Source organism: Rousettus aegyptiacus, unplaced genomic scaffold, assembly GCF_014176215.1.
Source record: "Rousettus aegyptiacus isolate mRouAeg1 unplaced genomic scaffold, mRouAeg1.p scaffold_m13_p_13, whole genome shotgun sequence".
NCBI lineage: Eukaryota > Metazoa > Chordata > Mammalia > Chiroptera > Pteropodidae > Rousettus > Rousettus aegyptiacus.
The window spans coordinates 24,099,047-24,118,563 of NW_023416288.1; the positions used below are offsets into that span (position 1 = coordinate 24,099,047).

A 19,517-nucleotide genomic window follows, 5' to 3' on the forward strand; every position below is an offset into this window, starting at 1 on the left:
AATCAAGATTATGATGGGGAAGAAATGTCAGGAGCTTGTCAGCCCAACATGGGCTCTGAGGAGACACCCAGACAATCATTTCCCATCACCATTGAAGACAGAAAGAGATGGCATTTCTCCACCCCAAGGAAAATGGATATTGTAAAAGCACGAAAAAATAATGGCTCATGAAGCACTTTGTGTCACTTTAACCAAGATGCTTCCTTACTAATCAGATTAACAGCTAGCATAGGTACAAATGGATGTGCTAATGTTCATCTCAATTAGAAAAAAAAAGGTTAAATGGGCTCTCAGATGTCTGCTCTAGATGCTTTGCTTTGCCAATGGTAAAGTTCCACAACAGTAAAGTTGACTTTCTTGCCCGTTTTTCATTTTAATAATGGGGATTTGTGACTTAACAGAAGCGAAGGACTAGGGCATCAAGCAATAACACTCTTAACAGAAAGTACAGCGTGCAGGCCAGTTCTAAAAACATGGATAATTGATGCCTTAAGGAGAGGGTGGGGGAAGTGAGGAAAGTAAAATCAAACAAGTCATTCATTAGGGAAGTTAAAATGAAAATTTTATTTTATTTTTTTAATAGAATGGAGTCCTAATTTAGGTCATCCTAAGGAGTCATGTGAAAGGAATACATTTTCAATAACATCAATTGATCACACCTTATAAAATTGCTACCTTTCCAAAAGAGGGAAAAGAGACTAGAATATATATTTATTTGATCCCCGTTGTTTGAATATCTGAGAGCATTAAGAATAAAACAACTAGCTTGAGACAAAAATAGAAAAACTCATAGGAGACCAAACACTCTGGAGACTGTGCAAATTCCTCAAGACTATAATGTAAGAGGAACACGCAGTCAGGGGGCCTGGCAGAGGACTTTGGAAGGAAACACTGTGGTCTGAGTCACTTGTTACCTCACAGGAGAGTAAATGATTCCGAAATGCTGCAGAATTGAAAAGCTCATAAATCATCATTATTTTTGTCATTATTATTGGTATTGTTGTTAGAAGGAGGATGAGGAAGAGTAATTTTCCTCCTCACTTGTTCATGAAGTTCAAGCTGTACACATGTTCTTTAAATGTTTAGAATATTTCAGAGAAACTCTCAGTGAAACTGGTGTCTATCTGTTGAGAAACTAAGATTCTCTATGTTGTTTTTATATTCTATATTCAAATTAAGCTGAAATATATTTATTGCCAAGATAATTATGTCTTTGAAGTAATATGTTTTAAGGATCAAAAGAATATAGTTACACTGCCAAATATTTCATAATTAGTTATATTTATCTCAGTTCGATGAACATTTATTGGGCACTTGTCAGGCCCTGTGGTAAATGCTTCAGGTTTAAAAGAAAAAAAAAATAATCCTTGTCCTCAAGGAGCTTAGTCGTATTATTTTGATGTAGTATTTTACTCTATTCAATAGGATTTATTACATACAATACTACATTTTAATAAAATTTCCTCAATAACCAGGAAGAATCTATACTTTGAAAGTTTATATTACCTTATATAGAATGGGGTCAAAGTATGACCCAATGACCATTCTAACCTGTGTCTTGTTTATGTAAATAAAGTTTTATTGGAACATAGCCACACTCATTTTTTTAACATATTGTCTAAAGCTCCAATGGCAGAGCTGAGTCATTGTGACAGATATATGTGGCCTGCAAAGTCTATTAGATTTACTATCTTCCCCTTTACATAAAAAATTAGCCAACACCTATTACAGAAAATATAGAAGCGGAGAATTGTTGCTGAAAATCGACCCTTCAAAGAGGTTTGGAAATACAGCTTGTTAGACATTTTTATTTAGAAAAATCATTTTTTTTACAATTGTGTTTGTAAAGAGCTATTTTATTTTTCCACTTAGAATTCGTAAAAATCACTCTTTCTCAAAATACTATTCAGTTGAAATTAAATAGCTGAACAAATATGCAATTTGGGTAGACAGGGCAGCAGAGGCTGAAGTCCTTTATTTACTCACATAGCACATGGGGCTGCTGCATCTCCTTGAGACACACAGGTTTCTTTTTCCTCAAGTTCTGGACACTCTTTCTCACTGCCAATAGGAAACTGCCTGATGGTCCGTGTCCTTCTACGAGTGCCTTTAGGGGATGTCACATCATGGCACGTTTTTGAGCAGGGGCTCCATTCCGACCACTCTGATACCTGGCACTCTGTAGTGATCACACAGGACTGGAAGGTCATTGGCAGCTTCTCTTGCTGGCAAAAGCTGCAAAAGAACATTGATATTCTCATCACAGACTCACAGGCAGTTATGAACTTTGTCTCCAGAGCAAAATCATCTTAGTTGTTTTTATTTCTACTTAAAGGTACAATTATAATTTCATGGAAAATATATCAACATTTATGATGTGTAAAAGCAGTTAGACTCAAAGCTAACATTTGCATTTCCTCCTATTTTGTAATAGTTGTTAAATCATTCATAGGAAATAGAAAATAAAGGGACTAAGCAAAATTAGCTGAAACTAAGTTTACCATATTGTTCATTTCACTCATTCTAGACTTGTTTTAATTTAGAAAATGGGAAACCAAGAACTGTTAACATATGATAATTTCCATTCTGTTTAGTGACTTAAATAAACATGCCTGGCTAATTTAATACAAGATTGTTTTTAATAGAAAAGTAATTTAATATATGCTTAACATTATTTTTAGTATCATTTGAAACTTTAGTTGTCACAATTTTAATGCATTCAAATTCAAATACATCAACTTTTCCAGTTTGCACTTTGATACACAGTATACATTAGGGTATCTTAATTAAATATATCATAAGCATTAGAAATATATATCTATTTACTTCTGTATTATTGTACAGATATCCTCTAAATAGGAGTTGTAATATTTATTTATCAATAAAGGATTTATGTTCAAACTCTATCTACTCCCTCTTGAATTAGAGGGATGTTGAATTCTAACTGAAATGTATACATAGGAAGATGAAGATGAAGTTATGGATGCCAACGACTAAGGACAAATGCACTTTGAGAAGTTTTCCTGGAACTGAATAGCCTTGTGTTGATTCTTAGTTGAACTTTTGCCCATTCTCAATAACCAATAGTACATGTTTACAAGATACAGGCAGTCTGTTGCCATGACAAAGCCATCTTTTCCAATGAGAGGATGCACTGATAATCCTGTCTTGTCATTTAGGTGCTATATTTAACTATGGTAATTAAACATACAGAGAGGCAGGTCCATTTTAATGTGACAACTCACATTCAATCTTCTTAATTCTACTGGCATGTGTTTGAAAATTGCACTCTTAGGAGATAGAGCTCAAAGCAGCAAAGTCAATGTGTCTGAGTTAAGAAGTCAGGGAGGAAGGATCATCTGAGAGTGGTAGTCAAAGGGCCTTGTGAGTCAGCTCTGTTTTTCTTAAAACAGCAGAGAGGACTAAAACTCCATTTTTACTCAAAAGTCATGTGTTGAGCATTATGATGCATTAGGTACAACATTAACTGTAAAGTAAAAAGTTCTCTGTGATAAGCAATTTTTCACTCTTACACTTACGAATTTATTCATGAAAATCAGGCAAAATAATGTCCAAATCATGACCTCTATAACTCCTGTCTTACAAAATTCTCCCTATTTAATTTCCTCTTAGATGCATTTCTTATCCTTCATGATATTATTTTCATATATGCATGCATATGTTATCCTCTATGTAACACGTATTAAGTTTATATTGTTTGTACAGGCAGAAGATAAACAATTCCTTTAACCTTTTATAAAGAATGTGATCACTAGTTAACTGCCTCCAGTAACAGTTACCCTGGTTACATGATAAAAACTGGGATGTCAGCTATGTTACTAGATCATATTATTTATGATAAAATGACCCCTTTGAATAAATTCCATCTGCATTGGGAAAACTATAAATACCTGTAGACAGTCAGAGCTTTGGGCCCCCCTTAATGTGGCAACTGTTAAAACAGGTTTTTTTTTTGTTGTTTTTTTTTTTTTTTTTTTGTAGGGACCTTGCAACTATGCTAATGGGATTGTTTCAAGGGATATCAATACCTGTGGGGCATGAGACTTTTAAGTCAAGGCAGCTCTTGGGCTTGTCTGATACAGAACTTATCTTTTTCCATCTTAGTTGGGTTGCTTGGATTTCTAGAAGAATTTCTACCAGATGAGGAATGTCTGATGCAGCAATGATAAGTTCTGGTTCCTGTTTTATAACCTTCTAAGCAGACAAGTGCAAGAGCTGCCTTGTGTGGCCTATGGTAGTCCTGTGTGTCTTATGTATCTGGAAATTTGTGCGGCTTACGTTTCACTCATTCACTCATTCGTTTATATGAAATTTATTGGGGTGACATTAATAAAATTATATATGTTTCAAGTGTACAATTCTATAATATATCATCTGTATATTGCTTTGTGTGTTCACCACCCAAAGTCAAATCTCCTTTCGTCACCATGTATTTGACCTCCTTGACCCTCTTCTTTTTCCCTGCTCCCACTTTCCCTCCGATAACCACCAAACTGTCGTCTGTGTCTATGATTTTTTTGTTTGGTACAGCTTACATTTAAAATGTAACTCAAATTACCTCATTTAACAATCACAACAATCCTTTTATGTGGGTACCATTATTATTCCATTTTATAGGGAAGGAGTCTCCAAAAGTTAGGAAATATGTTCAAGATCATAGAGCTAGTAAACAGTGGACTGGAAATTCAACTTGGATTTTCTAAACTCAGAGTACATTTTCTTAACCAATCTTCTTCTCACAGTTTGAACTGACTGTAAATCTCAGTTTGTAATTAGCTGAGGGTGATGCCAAAGTTACTGGCACATTATAAATCAACTAGTATCACAATTTCGCAGCCCAAGATTTGTGCCATCCATGCACTTCAGAAGTGTGCTGCTTCTCCTAAACTGGACTTAGTAATTATGGAACACCCTATGAAAACACATTTTCCTAATAAATATTAACAATTTTCAATACAGGTCCTACATATGAGAAATCGATAGCACAATATGATTATGTAGTTTTAATATATGTGACATATATTAAATATATGTGACATATATTAAATCGATAGCACAATATGATTATGTAGTTTTAATATATGTGACATATATTGTCTGTGTGTCTGTCTGTCTATCCATCCATCCAACCATACACCAACTATCGTTTGTCTCTCTTGTAATTTTCCAATACCCCGAACCACTATTTCTACTTCAGAAATACAAAGACAAGATTACGGTAATTAAATTGAAAGGATAAAATTCTGCCTGGGGAGGCACAGAAGGTTATATGAAGTAGTAGATTACTGTGGTAAATTTTAAATAAAATGTTAGAATTTGTTAGATTGAGATAAACATAATTAAGAGAGATTTGAAAGAAAATAGGCTTTATTTGTTGGCGGGTAGAGGAAATATAGACACTTCCTTGGCTTCAGTATAAGGAGTTTATGTTTAACAGCAGAAATATGAGTGAAATTGAAGCCTAATTCAGATCCAGGGCAGTTACGTAGATCTAGAAAAGCACCTGTGGGTGAGAGTACAATTGAAAGATTAGGAGCAAAAGGGAGGTGATATTTGTGTATTACGTAGAATCTGATTTCAAAGAATTGAATATTAGGGTACAAATCTGGAGGCAGTGAGACTATGATTATGATGATAATTATATCATTATTTATAATAAACATATATTGAGTGCTTACTATGTGCCAGACATTGGTCAAGCTGAGAGAAGTATGATCATGGACAGGAGGCTGATCTTCATTAAAAGTCTACTATGAGTCATATACTATGTTGAGTTTTACCTGGAATATCTCATGTAATCTTCAAAACTACTCTGTAAAGTGGAGATTCACATTTTTTTTAAAGATTTAGAAAATAATCTAAATGTCTCACCCAATTCTAGAAAGTAGCAAAACTGGGACTGTAACTAGATCTTTCTGCTTATGAAGTTTATGAAGATGTCAACAAAGGCAATATCAACAGGAATTCAAAGGAGCTAGTTATTACAAACTATAAAAGGACATAGAAACTATACAACTTGATGGAGAGTTGACAGGGTTAAAAGAGAGGAAGGGGGTTTTGAAGAACTATACATTTGGTTCATGATGGTTTCATGACCCTCTGGGAAGCCAAAGGCATGGCTATGCTTCTGCAGTGGTGACCTGGTAGAAGAAGTGAGGGCCCCTGTGACGGTTTCCTTTTCATTTGTGTGGTATGGTCAAGATGCCAGATGGCTAAGACGGAATAGAACAAAAGATTGGCTTTGAGACAGAACCAGCTATTACTTAGTAAACCTTGTATCAGATAAAGTAATCAGATAAATATTGAAAAAAATAAAAAATTGTAGAACAAATTTCAATAATTGTCTTTAAAGCAACTTCATTAAGAAATGACAAAGCACAGATATTCCTGAGTTAGTTTTAAACTATGATTATCCAATATGTTTACCATTTTTAAATTTCAGGTCAAGGTTAAAACTGATAAACTGTACATTTCATTTTTGATAAGTTATACTTCACACACACATAAAAAACTTATTTTAACTATTTTTTTCTAAAATTAATTCTGTAGCCCATTTAATAATCATAACACTTGGGAAAATATACCTTCTTTCTGAAGGTAGCTTAATTACTCTCCCAAAATATCATTATTACCCTTTACCTTCTTAAACAGAAACTTCCCAAGACCCTCATTTTCTCAAACTGAAATCCAAATTTTCCTTTCTGGTAATCAAAGCTTTCCATAATCTGTCACTACTTCCACTGTTCTCTCTCAGGCGGTCACTAAGCCAAAATTAGCTTTCAGTCCTCCTCTCCAGGAGCCTGCATTCTGCTCACTCTCCTCACTGTCTCTGGAGGACAACAGCCCAGTTCGATCTACCCGCTTTTAACTATGCTATTTGCTGCTTGGAATCCCATTTCCCACTCTTTGTCTCTCGGAAGTGAACTCTCTCAGGATCTAGGTGGCATAGTTAACAGTCAGGGAGTCTCCACTTGTGGCCTAAACCACCCCTCCCCAAAATTGCACCACGGGACAATTCTTCCTTCTCATGAGAAGCAGATGAAATTGTAGACTGAAAATAAGATGTCATAAGCTACTATGTCCCTTACAAATAGGTAGGCTGAATATCTGCACTGAAGTGGCAAAAAAGTGACACCTGTAAATCCTCTGTTAAAACCCTCTTTGCTTAGAACTGATTTATTTAATCTGTCTCTGTCTCTGTTTCTGTCTCTCTTCATACAGGTATAGATATATGAATAAAAGCTTTTTCTCTTTTTGTTTCTAGTAAGACAAAAAAGAGACAAAAGGAAAAAGAAAAGAGATGGCTGGATGTCACCATAAGCTCTGTGTTTCTAATCTAGGGAAAGTAATAAAAGTGATCAGAACAGTTTCCCATTGTCTTACTGAAGCCTAACATCTGCAGTCTGGGGCACTGTAGGTGAATGTTGTTCCTGAAGACTTAGTTTAATCTAGAGATTCACTTCTCGAAGCCTGTCTGTGGACCAATGCTTGCCATTAAAGGGGAGCTTGACAGGCATGTAAAATCTCAGATCACCAGGCTAGACTACTCAATCAGAACCAGTGTTTAAACACATTCCTAGGTGACCCATACGAACGATGACGTTTGAGAAGACTGATGTAAAGCTACCTCTCCCAATCACTCCAAAATGCAAAGCCATCCAGTATTTATAGTTGGCAAGTGAATCTTTACTACGATAGATCTACTTCTCACAGACAACGAGAACTGAGAGCATGTAAAATGGGATCTATTGTCAGATATTAGGTGGTTTATAAAATAATTGGATAGGCTGGAGAAGAAGGCTTTTAAGCCTCCAGGACAACTTCCAGTCTTCACAACCACATTGCCATTCTCTGATGCACAAAGCTGCTTTTGAAGCTACAGGAAGCCATAGTTCTGGCACAAACTTCCTATGTAATGGATACTTCTACCCCTTCCTGCTGACTTCAGTTTCGAATTCAAGCCCAGCTCTAGCACATTGTTGGAGTCTAAACCATATCCAGAAACGTGGCTGCAAGCAACTTTGAATGCTTTGTTGTACGTTATAGTTTTCTGCCTTTGCATTACAGGAAATCTCGCTAGAGCAGCACTAGTTAAACCATGGTCTCTGGATGAAAGCAACTGTGAGGGGTGTGTAATGAGCTAAGCACAGGAATCGAAAGTAAGTATTGAGGCATTTTTACAGCAATTTGAAGTTTGAAATACTCAAGCACATGAGCTAATAGTAGGTATACGTATACAGTAGGGCTGTGTTATTGGGTCTATAGGAAATAGAACAAAACAAAGATGAAAACTAGTGATCACAATCTGATCCTTCATCATAGATAGCTTGAGAAGCATCATACAAATGGAGTTGGATGATTCATGAGCCAACTAATCTGTGGTACCCCCCAAACTCAGCTCAAATCCTAGCTTCTTAATGAGGCCTATAGATTGTGATGCACTCATATGATTCTTCAGAAATACAAACAATTTTGGCACTTAAGAATATATTATCTATAAGTAAGATCCATAACAATATGACTTTCTTAGTATCTGTAGAATTGGTCTATAATAAACACTATGAGATTCTCATTGAATTAAAGAACATGTTTTCTTTTTGTAAGAGATACAAACGAATTCAATAACACTACTCATGTTATAGAAAGTTTTTTTATATAGAGGATATTACCCTAAATCTTTCATAGCATTAACAGGCGCCCCCAAATTTTGTAATATGAACAAACACAGTTTAGTATTCAGAGTAGATAAAAACATTCATTTTGTTTATATGAAGAAAAATATATTGATAGGCTTGTTTACTCTGTTATGACAACATAGTCACACATTTAATTTGAGTAGGTAATTTATTCTAAGAATTAAAGTGGTTGTTCTAATAATGGTCAGGAAAATATAAAGGTGATGGGGCTTAAACCACATAGAGTATAGTTGTAACTCTATTAACTATTTCAGGAAAAAAATGGCACGCTTTTTGAGGTAGGTGCATTTTTCACACATATTGACATGTGACTGATATGGTACTGATAGCCATCAGCCAACTGACAGTCAGGTTTATAGTCCCACCTCTTATGCTTACATGTAAACAGATATAATTTTAAAATTATATTCAGAGATTAACACAAATCATAATGCTCAGATACATTTATTTATTTTTTTCTATTAATCTGCTTTTTGCTTTTTCAATGAAAAAAAGTGAATGGACCAAGAGGATGATCCAGGTTTTCTGAGTTTCCAGTTTGTAGCAAGTTAGTAAAGAATAAATGCTCCTGGTCGAGATATTCCTAAATCGCCACCTTGAGTTGCACGACTTTAATCAGGTAGCGATTACTCTGCCCATAGATTTTCTACATGGTGGATTTACATTTTCTTAAAAGATCTTTATGGTCTCTTTCTTCAAGAAAATTCAAGACTCAAGTTTTCACAATTTAATCTAATTTCCTATTGCTTTATATTTTCAGATGGAATATTTAAAAATATATATATTTCCCAGCTTTCACTATATTTAAGCTGCATTCCTTTTTAAACATAAAATGAAATTTTCTGTAATTTACCATTAAATTATCAATTTACATTAACAGTTTACAAATTTTCTGAGCTAATTTCATTTTCTAAGTGTGCCCTCTCCTTCACAGAATTCAGCAAGTTAGAAATGATATTCTTATAGAAGCAAAATGCATGCACAAACTGCTTTTTTTTTTTTTTTGTAGAGACAGAGGTCTTTCCTCTTGCTTTGATATTTGAAAATCTTTTGTTGAGCTGCTGGGGAACGTTGCCAAATGGTGTCACCTGCCAGCTGGAGTGATCATATGCTCCCTATTAAAGCTGAGAGCACGTTGCTGGTCAACAGCTGAATGTGAGGATATCAGCACGGCATGTATTTAGTAATGGGATAAACTGCTACAGCAATGAGGCCTCCCTGGAAGAACCAATACATACATTTTCATCCTTTTCACATAGCAAATGCTTGAATGCAGCTGTTTTCTTATCACCCATGCTGTTCTAGGCAGTGAACCATAATGGAGATTCATGGCACAATCCTAAAGCTACCCCACATGAAAACTCTAGATAGCTTTATGAAATAGGGTAAAAACTACCTAACAGACTTTAAAATGGTGTTCTGTGGAATGATTGATTTTGGCAATTCTTTTCATCGAAGGCATTCTTTAGGAATTTTTGCCTGTTTTTAAAACTACGACTAAACAAAAAGAGAAGTTAAACATAACTACAGGAGTATTTTCAGTACTACTTTGGGTTCTGCACCCAATGTCAGATGTGTGTATGTGTTGGAGATGGAGGGGTCCCAGCACCAATAAACAATTCATAGACAACAGCAAGTCATTCGAGAATTCAGCTTGATTCTGACACTGTCTACCTGGAGACAGTGTCAGATTCTACAGGTTAAGGGTTCATTTGTACAAGACTGTTCCACCCTCCCATTTCAGACACCAGTCCCAAGTCCAAATTGTCACCTGTACTTACGAACAACTGGGTCTAAATCAATGGTTCCCAAGATTCCCTTTTCAGGTTCAATTAATTTGCTAGAATGGCTCGCAGAACTCAGAGAAACGTTTTACTTACTAGATTACCAGTTTATTATAAAAGGACATAACTCAGGAACAGCCAAATGGAAGAGATGCACAGAGCAAGACCTGGGGAAGGGGCGTGCTGCTTCCCTGCCCGGTCTAGGCATGCCACTCTCCCAGCACCCCAATGTGTCCACCAAAGGGGTAGCGCTTCAAACCCAGTCCTTTCAGGGTTTTTATGGAGGCTTCATTATACGGGCATAACTGATTAAATCATTGACCACTGGTGACTGATTCAACCGTAAGCTTCTCTCCCCTCCTTGGAGGATGGAGGGTGAAAATGAAAGTTCCAACCCTCTAATCACATGGTTGGCACCACTGAAACTAGTCCCCATCCTTAGGTGCTTTCCAAAAATCATTTCATTAACATAATAAAAGACATCTTTATCACTCTCAGCACTTAGAAAATTCCAAGGGTTTTGGGAGTTGTGAGCCAGAGACTTGGGACAAAGACAATATACGTGATAAATAATTTTGGTCATTTAAATGACCACATATATTTTTTTATTATACATCACAATATTACTTTTCAATTATTTAAAAGATTACCAAGTATCAACTCAAATATTGATTAACTGTCATAACTTTTGTGACAAATGGAAAAGAGAGAAATCAAATCTAATATACTCAAGTTAAGGAACAGAAGTAAAAGACAAGAAAGCTTTGGGGCTGCAATAATGATTGGAAATTTTTTTCTATATTGATTAGAACATTGGATTCCATTAACATTCACCTGACCTGGCTAACTCTCCATTCCTTGGACAATCTGGAGTTCCCAGTGATCGTTTGATTGAAATTACTATAAAACATAGTCATGAAATGTAATTTATAATTCATAAAAATATTTTAAAAATTCATTTATTATAAAATAATACCATTTTTTCTTGCTTTTGACCAATTCTAGGACATTTTCCTGGTCTCTTTTTTCTTTTCCCTGAACTTTCACTCTTAGATGAACATTTATAGCCATGACTCCAACCCAAATAACTACAGACATATTTACCACAAATATAATAGCTCTTAAACCAAATTCAACCTCTTTCTCTCAAACTGACTTGCTGCATATCTTTCCCATTCTTCCGGATTCTTCATTGTCAATTCTCCCCTATACCAATTTAGCAACAAGTTATCAAAAATCCCTATACAAAGCATTTTTTCAAATCATCCTCTGACCTGTTTCCACCCTTTTAATCCTGACTCAAGTATTCTTTGTCTTGTGACAGGAGTAGGATAAACTCCATTTTTCTTTAATCTGCTCCTAAATACGCCACCCTTCATTGCCTTGTCAGAGTAAACTTTCTGACAAATTTATATTTATCCAATTTATCACCTGCTCAAGAACCCACGATGGTTGGCTTAGAGTCAACTTCATTCAGTTAGAACCCCTGACATTCCAGGCCTTTTGCACCATTTCTATCAACTTCTCATGGAAATATGGTGTGTTGATTACATCTTTCCATGTCCTAAAACTTCTGGTTCTCTTTCATTCCCTTTGGCTATCTTAATCTTTCAAAGGCCTGCTCCAACCCATGACATCTTTACTGAATACTGAATTTAACATGGAAAATTTTAAATATTAAATTTAGATTAGCAAATTACACACCCAGAATTGAGGGGACTTACTTTAATAGTGACAAATGCCTACTAGTGAGGAGTCATATCTGGTTCCTGAGAATAATAGATTATCAGGATTGACAAAAAAAGGTCAACTGGTCCAGATTAGGCTAAATTTAAATGGGGGAAGAAATTCTGCTTCACACAGAGAAGAGTTCCTAAATATCATTACCATCCAACATATAAAGAGCTGCCTAAAAAGAGACAAGTTCTGGAAGAACTGAAGCAGGGTTTAGGTGAATATCCATTATAGGGCAGTGTGGCTTTAGAGAGGGGGGCTAAAGGGACTTTAATGAGAGGTACTCCTGGAAGCTTGCCCCCAGTTCATCTGGAGAAGCTTATTTAATTTTTTTTTTTTTTTTTAAATATCGCAGGCCAATATTTAGTTAGGTTTAATTAAATTTTCTGGTGCCTTTTTTTTTTTCTTTTTGATAGTGTCAGAAGAGAATTGGCCTTGAGAGTGTGAAAGGACCTGTCTGTGTACATGTCCTTTCTTCGTAATGTGATCTTAAGCAAATCAGAGATCCTCTCTGAGTCTCTAAATTAGGGACAGCAGAATTGGGCTTTTCTATTTTATATCATAGTTATGAGAATCATGTAGTAACTAATATAAAAACTATTTGAAAGCTGTTAATTCCTACAAAATGCCAGGTATGAAGATATCTGAATCCAGCTTTCAGTATTAACTTTTTTCTCTGGAATCTACCTGGATTAGAAAGGAACACTTGATTATTTAATATCTCTTGTTCATCTCTAATTTCTGCATGTGTGATACTATTTTCTCCCCTGTTAGACTTTATACTTCCTCAAATATTACAGCCCTATTTTATTTATTCATTTGTTTACTTGTCTCAATATTGAGCAGTACATAGGTAACATACAGTCGATTGATAAACTACATGATATAGAGAACCAAATAGGAAGAAATCATTGTCAGTATAGCAGGTGAGGATAGTAGAGATTATTTTATACCTAATAAAACTAGAGAAAACGCTTTGAACTGGAGACATAAAGTGTCCTTGAGAAATAGTCCTTTATAATATCCCACCCACTAATCAAAAACTAATAAACTTGAAATATATAGTCTGTAGGATGAAGAATACTTTGTTTAGTCCTTTCTACATTGAGAGAAATGGAAAAGCTAAATCATATAAAAAGAAGATAATTCTATTTGCTATTCCATAATGCATCCTCAAAGGCTTCAAAAGGCTCAGGGAAAAAACCAAGACAGTCAGAAATAGGACTTGAAAAATCAACATCTTTAGATAAATTATAATTAATAGGAAAAATGAAAAGTCATTACAATTATATGGGAATTCCTGCTAGAATATTTGTTCAACTTAATGGAAAATTGCCCATTGTTGGCCATATTTCTACCTCATCATTTTCTTCATTATGTTCCAATATATATATTTTGTAATCTCAAAGTTATTTCTCTTTAGTGGTAGAAATCTCTTTTGTAGAATTACAAAGTTACATAAGAATATTAATAAAAAGGAGAGGGCAGATTTCCTGTTTAAATATTTATTTGATATCTTATAATACACAGAGAGTTTCAAGTTATAACTGAAGTCTGGACTCTAATAACTACAGATGTGAAAGAACCTCATGTTTCAACTGCAACTGTATATATTTCTCAAAACTAAGAGAATTTGAAAAGATATTTATCAGTTAAAATACAGTTTTTCATTGCAATCTACTTTTAATGTTAGGAAAGACTTACCTATATCAACATTTAACATGAAATAAAAGAAATGAAGCCAATTTTTATCTTAGAGAAGAAAGACAACGTATTAAATGTATGCAGATGGCATTCTCAAATATATAGATTTTCATTTTGGGGTGGGAGGCTTTAATACAATATGTTATTTTATTATACTACCTAGTCTATGATAATTGATTAACAAGGCTATTCTTCAGAGTATATTAATTCTAATATTAAGGGAAAACTGTGAACTCAGGCAAGAGACCAGTTATATTACTTATGAAAATAATTACTGTGCATTAAGTGTTTACAAGGTAATAAATATTATTGATCAATTTTATTAATATTAATTGCTATAATCATTGATTTAATGGTTTGGTAGGCATTACTTTTCATTATTTGTTCAGAAAGCTACTGTGCATACTGGATTTATAATCAAATATAATAAAGTCATAGATCGAATAATATAATTTACTAGGTTTTAAACTTCCTGAACCAATACAATATATAAAAACACAGGAGGGTGCTAAAGGTGGCAGGTCAATCTAGGAGGCATTGCTGTGACTGGCCATAAGTATCATAAAGTGCATGTATAGACAGACAGACAGATAACAGATAGATGACAGATAGATAGATAGATAGATAAATTTTCTCCTCCGTGAAAGGAATCCAAGATAATAACTGACTTCAATTTTACAGATGAGGTAACTGTGTCCCAAAAATCTTTAGCAAATTGCCAAATTGATAGAAATGCTTCAATTGGATATTTAACATTTCCAAGTGCTGCTATCTTAGAGCCTACTGATTAGCCTTGAGTTCTTTATGTCAGCACCTCAGGTCCAAGCTATAATATCCTGAACTGCCTAAGAGAAAGGCACCAGATTCTTACTGTTGGGTTCCATGCCCCTCCAGGTGGCTTTACTGAATAGCACCCAAAATGACCCCATGCTGTTCTTCCTCACCATAGCATGGTCTTTACGGAGTCTGTGGGAAGCAGCAGTTGCCATAATTGCCTTGGATAGTGTAAGGCCTAAAGTGTAGGCCTCCCAGGGCACAGCAGTATTCTGCTGGCACTACCACTCTAAAGTAGACAATAAATACAACTGAACTAGATTCCCAGACCCTGGAAAATGAAGAAGTCCTATGAACAGATAAAGAGAATAGCCTCTCTTTTCAAAGGAATTACCTCACAAAGTTTTCTTTCTCAGTGCTTTGATTCCTTTTTATATTCTTGACATGGGTATGAGGATCAAAATCTGTCAGACAAGTATCCAGATATTTACTTTTGAATCATATATGTGTTTCTTAGAGATACACTGCATATCTGCAAAAAATAAACATCCTTAGGCATATGTTCGTATTTATTTAAATGTATGTAGGCAATGTGTCACTAGGAAAAGTATCAGAAGTGACTTTTTTGGGTCACACATTTTAATAGTATATTTTTACAATATTACCAGATCATTCTCCAATATGACAATCTTAATTTATATGCTGATCAGCAGAGTATAAATACCATTTCATCATAGCCTAACCCAAAATTGGTATTATAAAAGTTTTATATACCGTGTTTAAAACTGGAAAGGTGGTAAGTGGTTAACTCTTTGTCATCTTACTTCGTGTTTCTCTGATTATTCGTGAGGATGAACTCTTTGTATTAACCAACTGGCCTTTTGTATTTCAACTTTACTTTCATATGGTGAAGAGAAAGGACAATTTTACTATCTAACTTTAGGGTTGCATCAACTCTCTGTGCCATAGTTTTTTTTCAGCAGGAATTTTGTTCAGATCTTCATTCCATAGGATATCTGTAAGGTTGACAGTATGCCAATAAAATCTTATAATCGAGAGTAGCAAGTACTCTAGAGTCTCTGGTAAAAAATTGAATTAAGAAGTGGGAAATAGGTGAGATATAAATTCAAGGAATTCCCACCTATTTCTGACTGAGTTTTTTGGGTGTCCAATAATCTTAGGTAGATGACACCCAAGATAGAAGGCAAATTGCTGTATACCTTGCTCCTCTTACACTAAGAAAGAGGCACAATATTTGGGGGAACTATTTGGATTACAGAGGAAACACACAATATTTAGCACTTTGATTTGATCCATTTACTAAGAACACTAAATAAATTGGTGGCCTTGAATGAAGCCCAGAACAAAACCAACCAATCAACAAAGCACTTGCCGTTCATTCAGGCTTTTGTACCAGCAGCTCTGTTATGAATCTGTGGAACTAATGGTCATGGAATAATCACAAAAGAGAGTCTCAGGTTTTTGTGCAGTCACGCTTTTACTTTATACCTGAATCCTGCCCACCGTGGGTGTCACTCAGTTTCTTTCTCCAGTTACCTCAATACTTGGACATGGAAAAAGTGAACAGGCTGGCAATGATGAAGGTTTTGAATGGGCTCAAAATATGCAGTTCCTTCACTAAAGTTAACTGGATACCACTGTTCTAAGTGCCTGTCCCACCGTCAGCAGTGGAGAACCTTGAGCCCTGGTGTACCACCGTGATGTCTGGGAGAATCTGTGATCACTGGTAGATTGAACTTTTAATTCTGAAAGAGGGGGCAGTTTGATATCACTGGAACAGACTATTGTTTTGGCTATGGATCTGTTTTCCTTTTTACTACACTTCTGCCAGCACCACCTTCTGAACACTTACTCAATGCCTTATTCAGTCATGGAATCCTACTGTTTCTGAACAGTTACTTATTTTACAGCAAATGATTGAAGGCAATGGAATGACCATAATGGAATCCACTCGTTTTAACACATACTGCATCATCCAGAAGGAAATGACCCTGTATTAACGATAGAATCATCAAAAGAAGTTTCAGTTAAGACGCCATCTAGGAAATAATAGTGGGTGAAATTGGAATTTTTTATCTGAACCTGCAGCAAAGAAGTGGTACTATTTTTCCCAGAGCCAAAATATAATTTTCTAAGAACCAAAGGGAAAGATAGGGAGCTATATCTAAGGATCTACTTGAAAAATTTTGTTTTGCATGACTCTGGACATCCATCTAGAGGTTTTAGTTCACAAATAATGAATGCTTCTACTAGGAGACAATCTTTATAGTGATTTGAAAGCTGACACACAATCAACAGGTTGGTTTTGGTTCTTTCTACCACTAAGTCTACTAGTAAAAAAAGGGAGGGTATTACTTAGTTGGCTGTGGTGATTGGTCCTGATTTACATAAACAAATAGAGTTTCTGTTTCAGAATAAAGGTGCCTCCTGATACTACAATGTTTAGTGCTATGAAGGCAGATCTTTCAAGTTCAAACCAACGGAACACTGATGCTATGAATCAGTCAACTGGATAAAGGTTCCTGAACAGCTGCAAATCCAGGTAAAGGCAAAAGGAACATTGAATATACACTAAAAGAACTAAGTTACATTTCACAGCTATGGCCTTAAAAACAATTACATAAACCAAGACTATACTAGCATTTCTTTCTTCCTTTATTATGTATCTATGTATTCATTTATAATATTATTTTTTTCTCCTTATTGTCCATTTTTTTTTAATATAAGACATGCTGTAAGTGGATATCATTGCTAGATGATAGATAAATATATACATAGATAGATTTGGGATTATAGCTGAACAATCATCAAGGGATGGAATTTGGTGACTAATGAAACTTTGGGGAGAAGGTGAATATATTTTCCTTTATAAGGGGATAGTGCAATTTCGATAGCATGTGTTTACTATGATATTTGATATATTACAATGAAACCAAAGTATAGTAAATATTGAGTGTCCAAAGGAGGGGCCCGATCATGCCAAAAATCACAGACTATTCAACTTTAATCTCCAAGTCTTTTTTGTACATAAGATGCTGAAAAGATGAGGACCACATATTTCTGGCTCCCCTGCAGCTTGAGTTACACACATGGACTAAATTTTGTAAGGCAAATGCAAATATATGCAACTTGGAAAGGATAGGAATACAACTACATGCAACTTACTGGATGTCATCATCCTGAATGGAGACAAGCAATGACGGAACAGTGACAGAGCAGTGACAGAAGTGTTTGGTTATTCTTCACCAACTAGAATGCAGCTCCTTTTTATTTTTATTTTTTTTTATTTTATTTTTTTAGGTGAGGCAACCCTTGGTTGACCTCACAGATTGCAAGGACCTTGTCAGCTTACAATCCCTAGTTTTTAAATTTTTTACTCCTACAGCACCTAGTCTTCTAGGTGGTCTCCCATCCAAGTACAAACCAGGCCCGACCCTGCTTAGCTTCTGAGATCAGACAGGATCTGGCCTGTTCAGGGTAGCATGGCCATAGACTTGGAATGCAGCTTTTATCCTGAGGACTGCTGAGTAGTGAGTGGAGGCATGGGACCTCTGCTGAAGCTGCCACATGGCGGTCCTGGGTAATTCTCCCAGGTGTATTTCTGGCTATGTAGCATCCAAGCTTGTTTCCCTGTCTCTCCCAGGAATTCTGCACTCTGCCTATTGTCACTAATAAACCCCTTTCTGCTTTTAAACTAGCTGTTGTGGACTCCATTATCTACAGATAAGAACACTGACTAGTATACTAATTTTCTAATAAATTCTCTTAAGTCTGTAATTATTGCTTTGATCAAATACATATTTTCACATATAGTGTACTCATTTCCTATAATTTATAAATGGCTTTCTTTCTTTTTTTTTAGCTTGATCTCCTCTTTAGCCCAAGAGTATACATTTTTCTTTTGGCCACCTTTTAGTTGCCAGTTTCTAATTGTAATGTGTAATTACAGTAAATATAGTCTGTCTAAAATAAGTAGAACACTGATTTAATCCAGATTTGTCTGGTCTCACACAATGTGTTTTATCCAGCACATTATCTAATCGTGACCTCTGTGATTTCCTCCATTATTTTAATTACTTTAATGGAGCAAATCCATCCACAAATTAGATATTTATTTATGTTTTCTTCTATTCTCTTCCACTATTTAACACTTAAAAAATATGTCACTAGTATTCATTTTGTTGTACTGTGTACAGTAGGGCCCTAAATTTATTAAAAAAAAAAAAACCATTTCTCTGTCACTAAACTCTTGTATATTACTAATACCGCAATACAATTTGTTGAATAAATTTGCAATTTTACCCACTGATTTCATATTTCCTTTGTGAAACAATAAAACTTTAAACATAGAAACTCTTTCAATCTCTCTCTTTTTTTTTTTATAATTTAATTTTTATACATATCTCTGCACCAGTGTGGGCACACTACTGGTCTCAATAACTTTTAACACATTTGCTGCTCCTTCCTTCATCACATTATCACAGTTCTCAATTTCTCTGCTTGTAAGAGGAAAATGGACAGTGTTCTGATTTCAACTTTCTCCTCCCAGTAAGCTGAAAATACAATAAAATCAAGTCAAGAGGACACACACATGTGGGAACACCGGTAAGGCACATGTCCTGTAATAACAATGCATCTGACAGTATTGATCAAAAGCTATCTAGTGAGGCAGAAAAACATTGTGGAGGGCATTGCTTTATCCTAACCAAGAATAATGCAAAATTTAAGAAGCATAGCCAAAGTTGAAGTATCGGTCATTTCTCAATTTTTCTTACACATTAAA

At 35.2% G+C, this 19,517-nt stretch overlaps 1 protein-coding gene and 1 pseudogene across 4 annotated transcripts in view; both read right to left on the reverse strand.

Moving 5' to 3' along the window:
* Positions 1-19,517, reverse strand: part of THSD7A (thrombospondin type 1 domain containing 7A) — a 603,286-nt gene that overhangs the window by 168,227 nt on the left and 415,542 nt on the right. For all 4 annotated transcript variants that reach the window (XM_016160722.2, XM_016160721.2, XM_016160720.2 and 1 more), the window contains one exon: positions 1,987-2,235. In XM_016160722.2, coding sequence (XP_016016208.2) covers positions 1,987-2,235 — 249 coding nt within the window. The remainder of the gene's footprint in view (positions 1-1,986; positions 2,236-19,517) is intronic.
* On the reverse strand, positions 18,111-18,228 carry LOC118611170 (annotated as a pseudogene).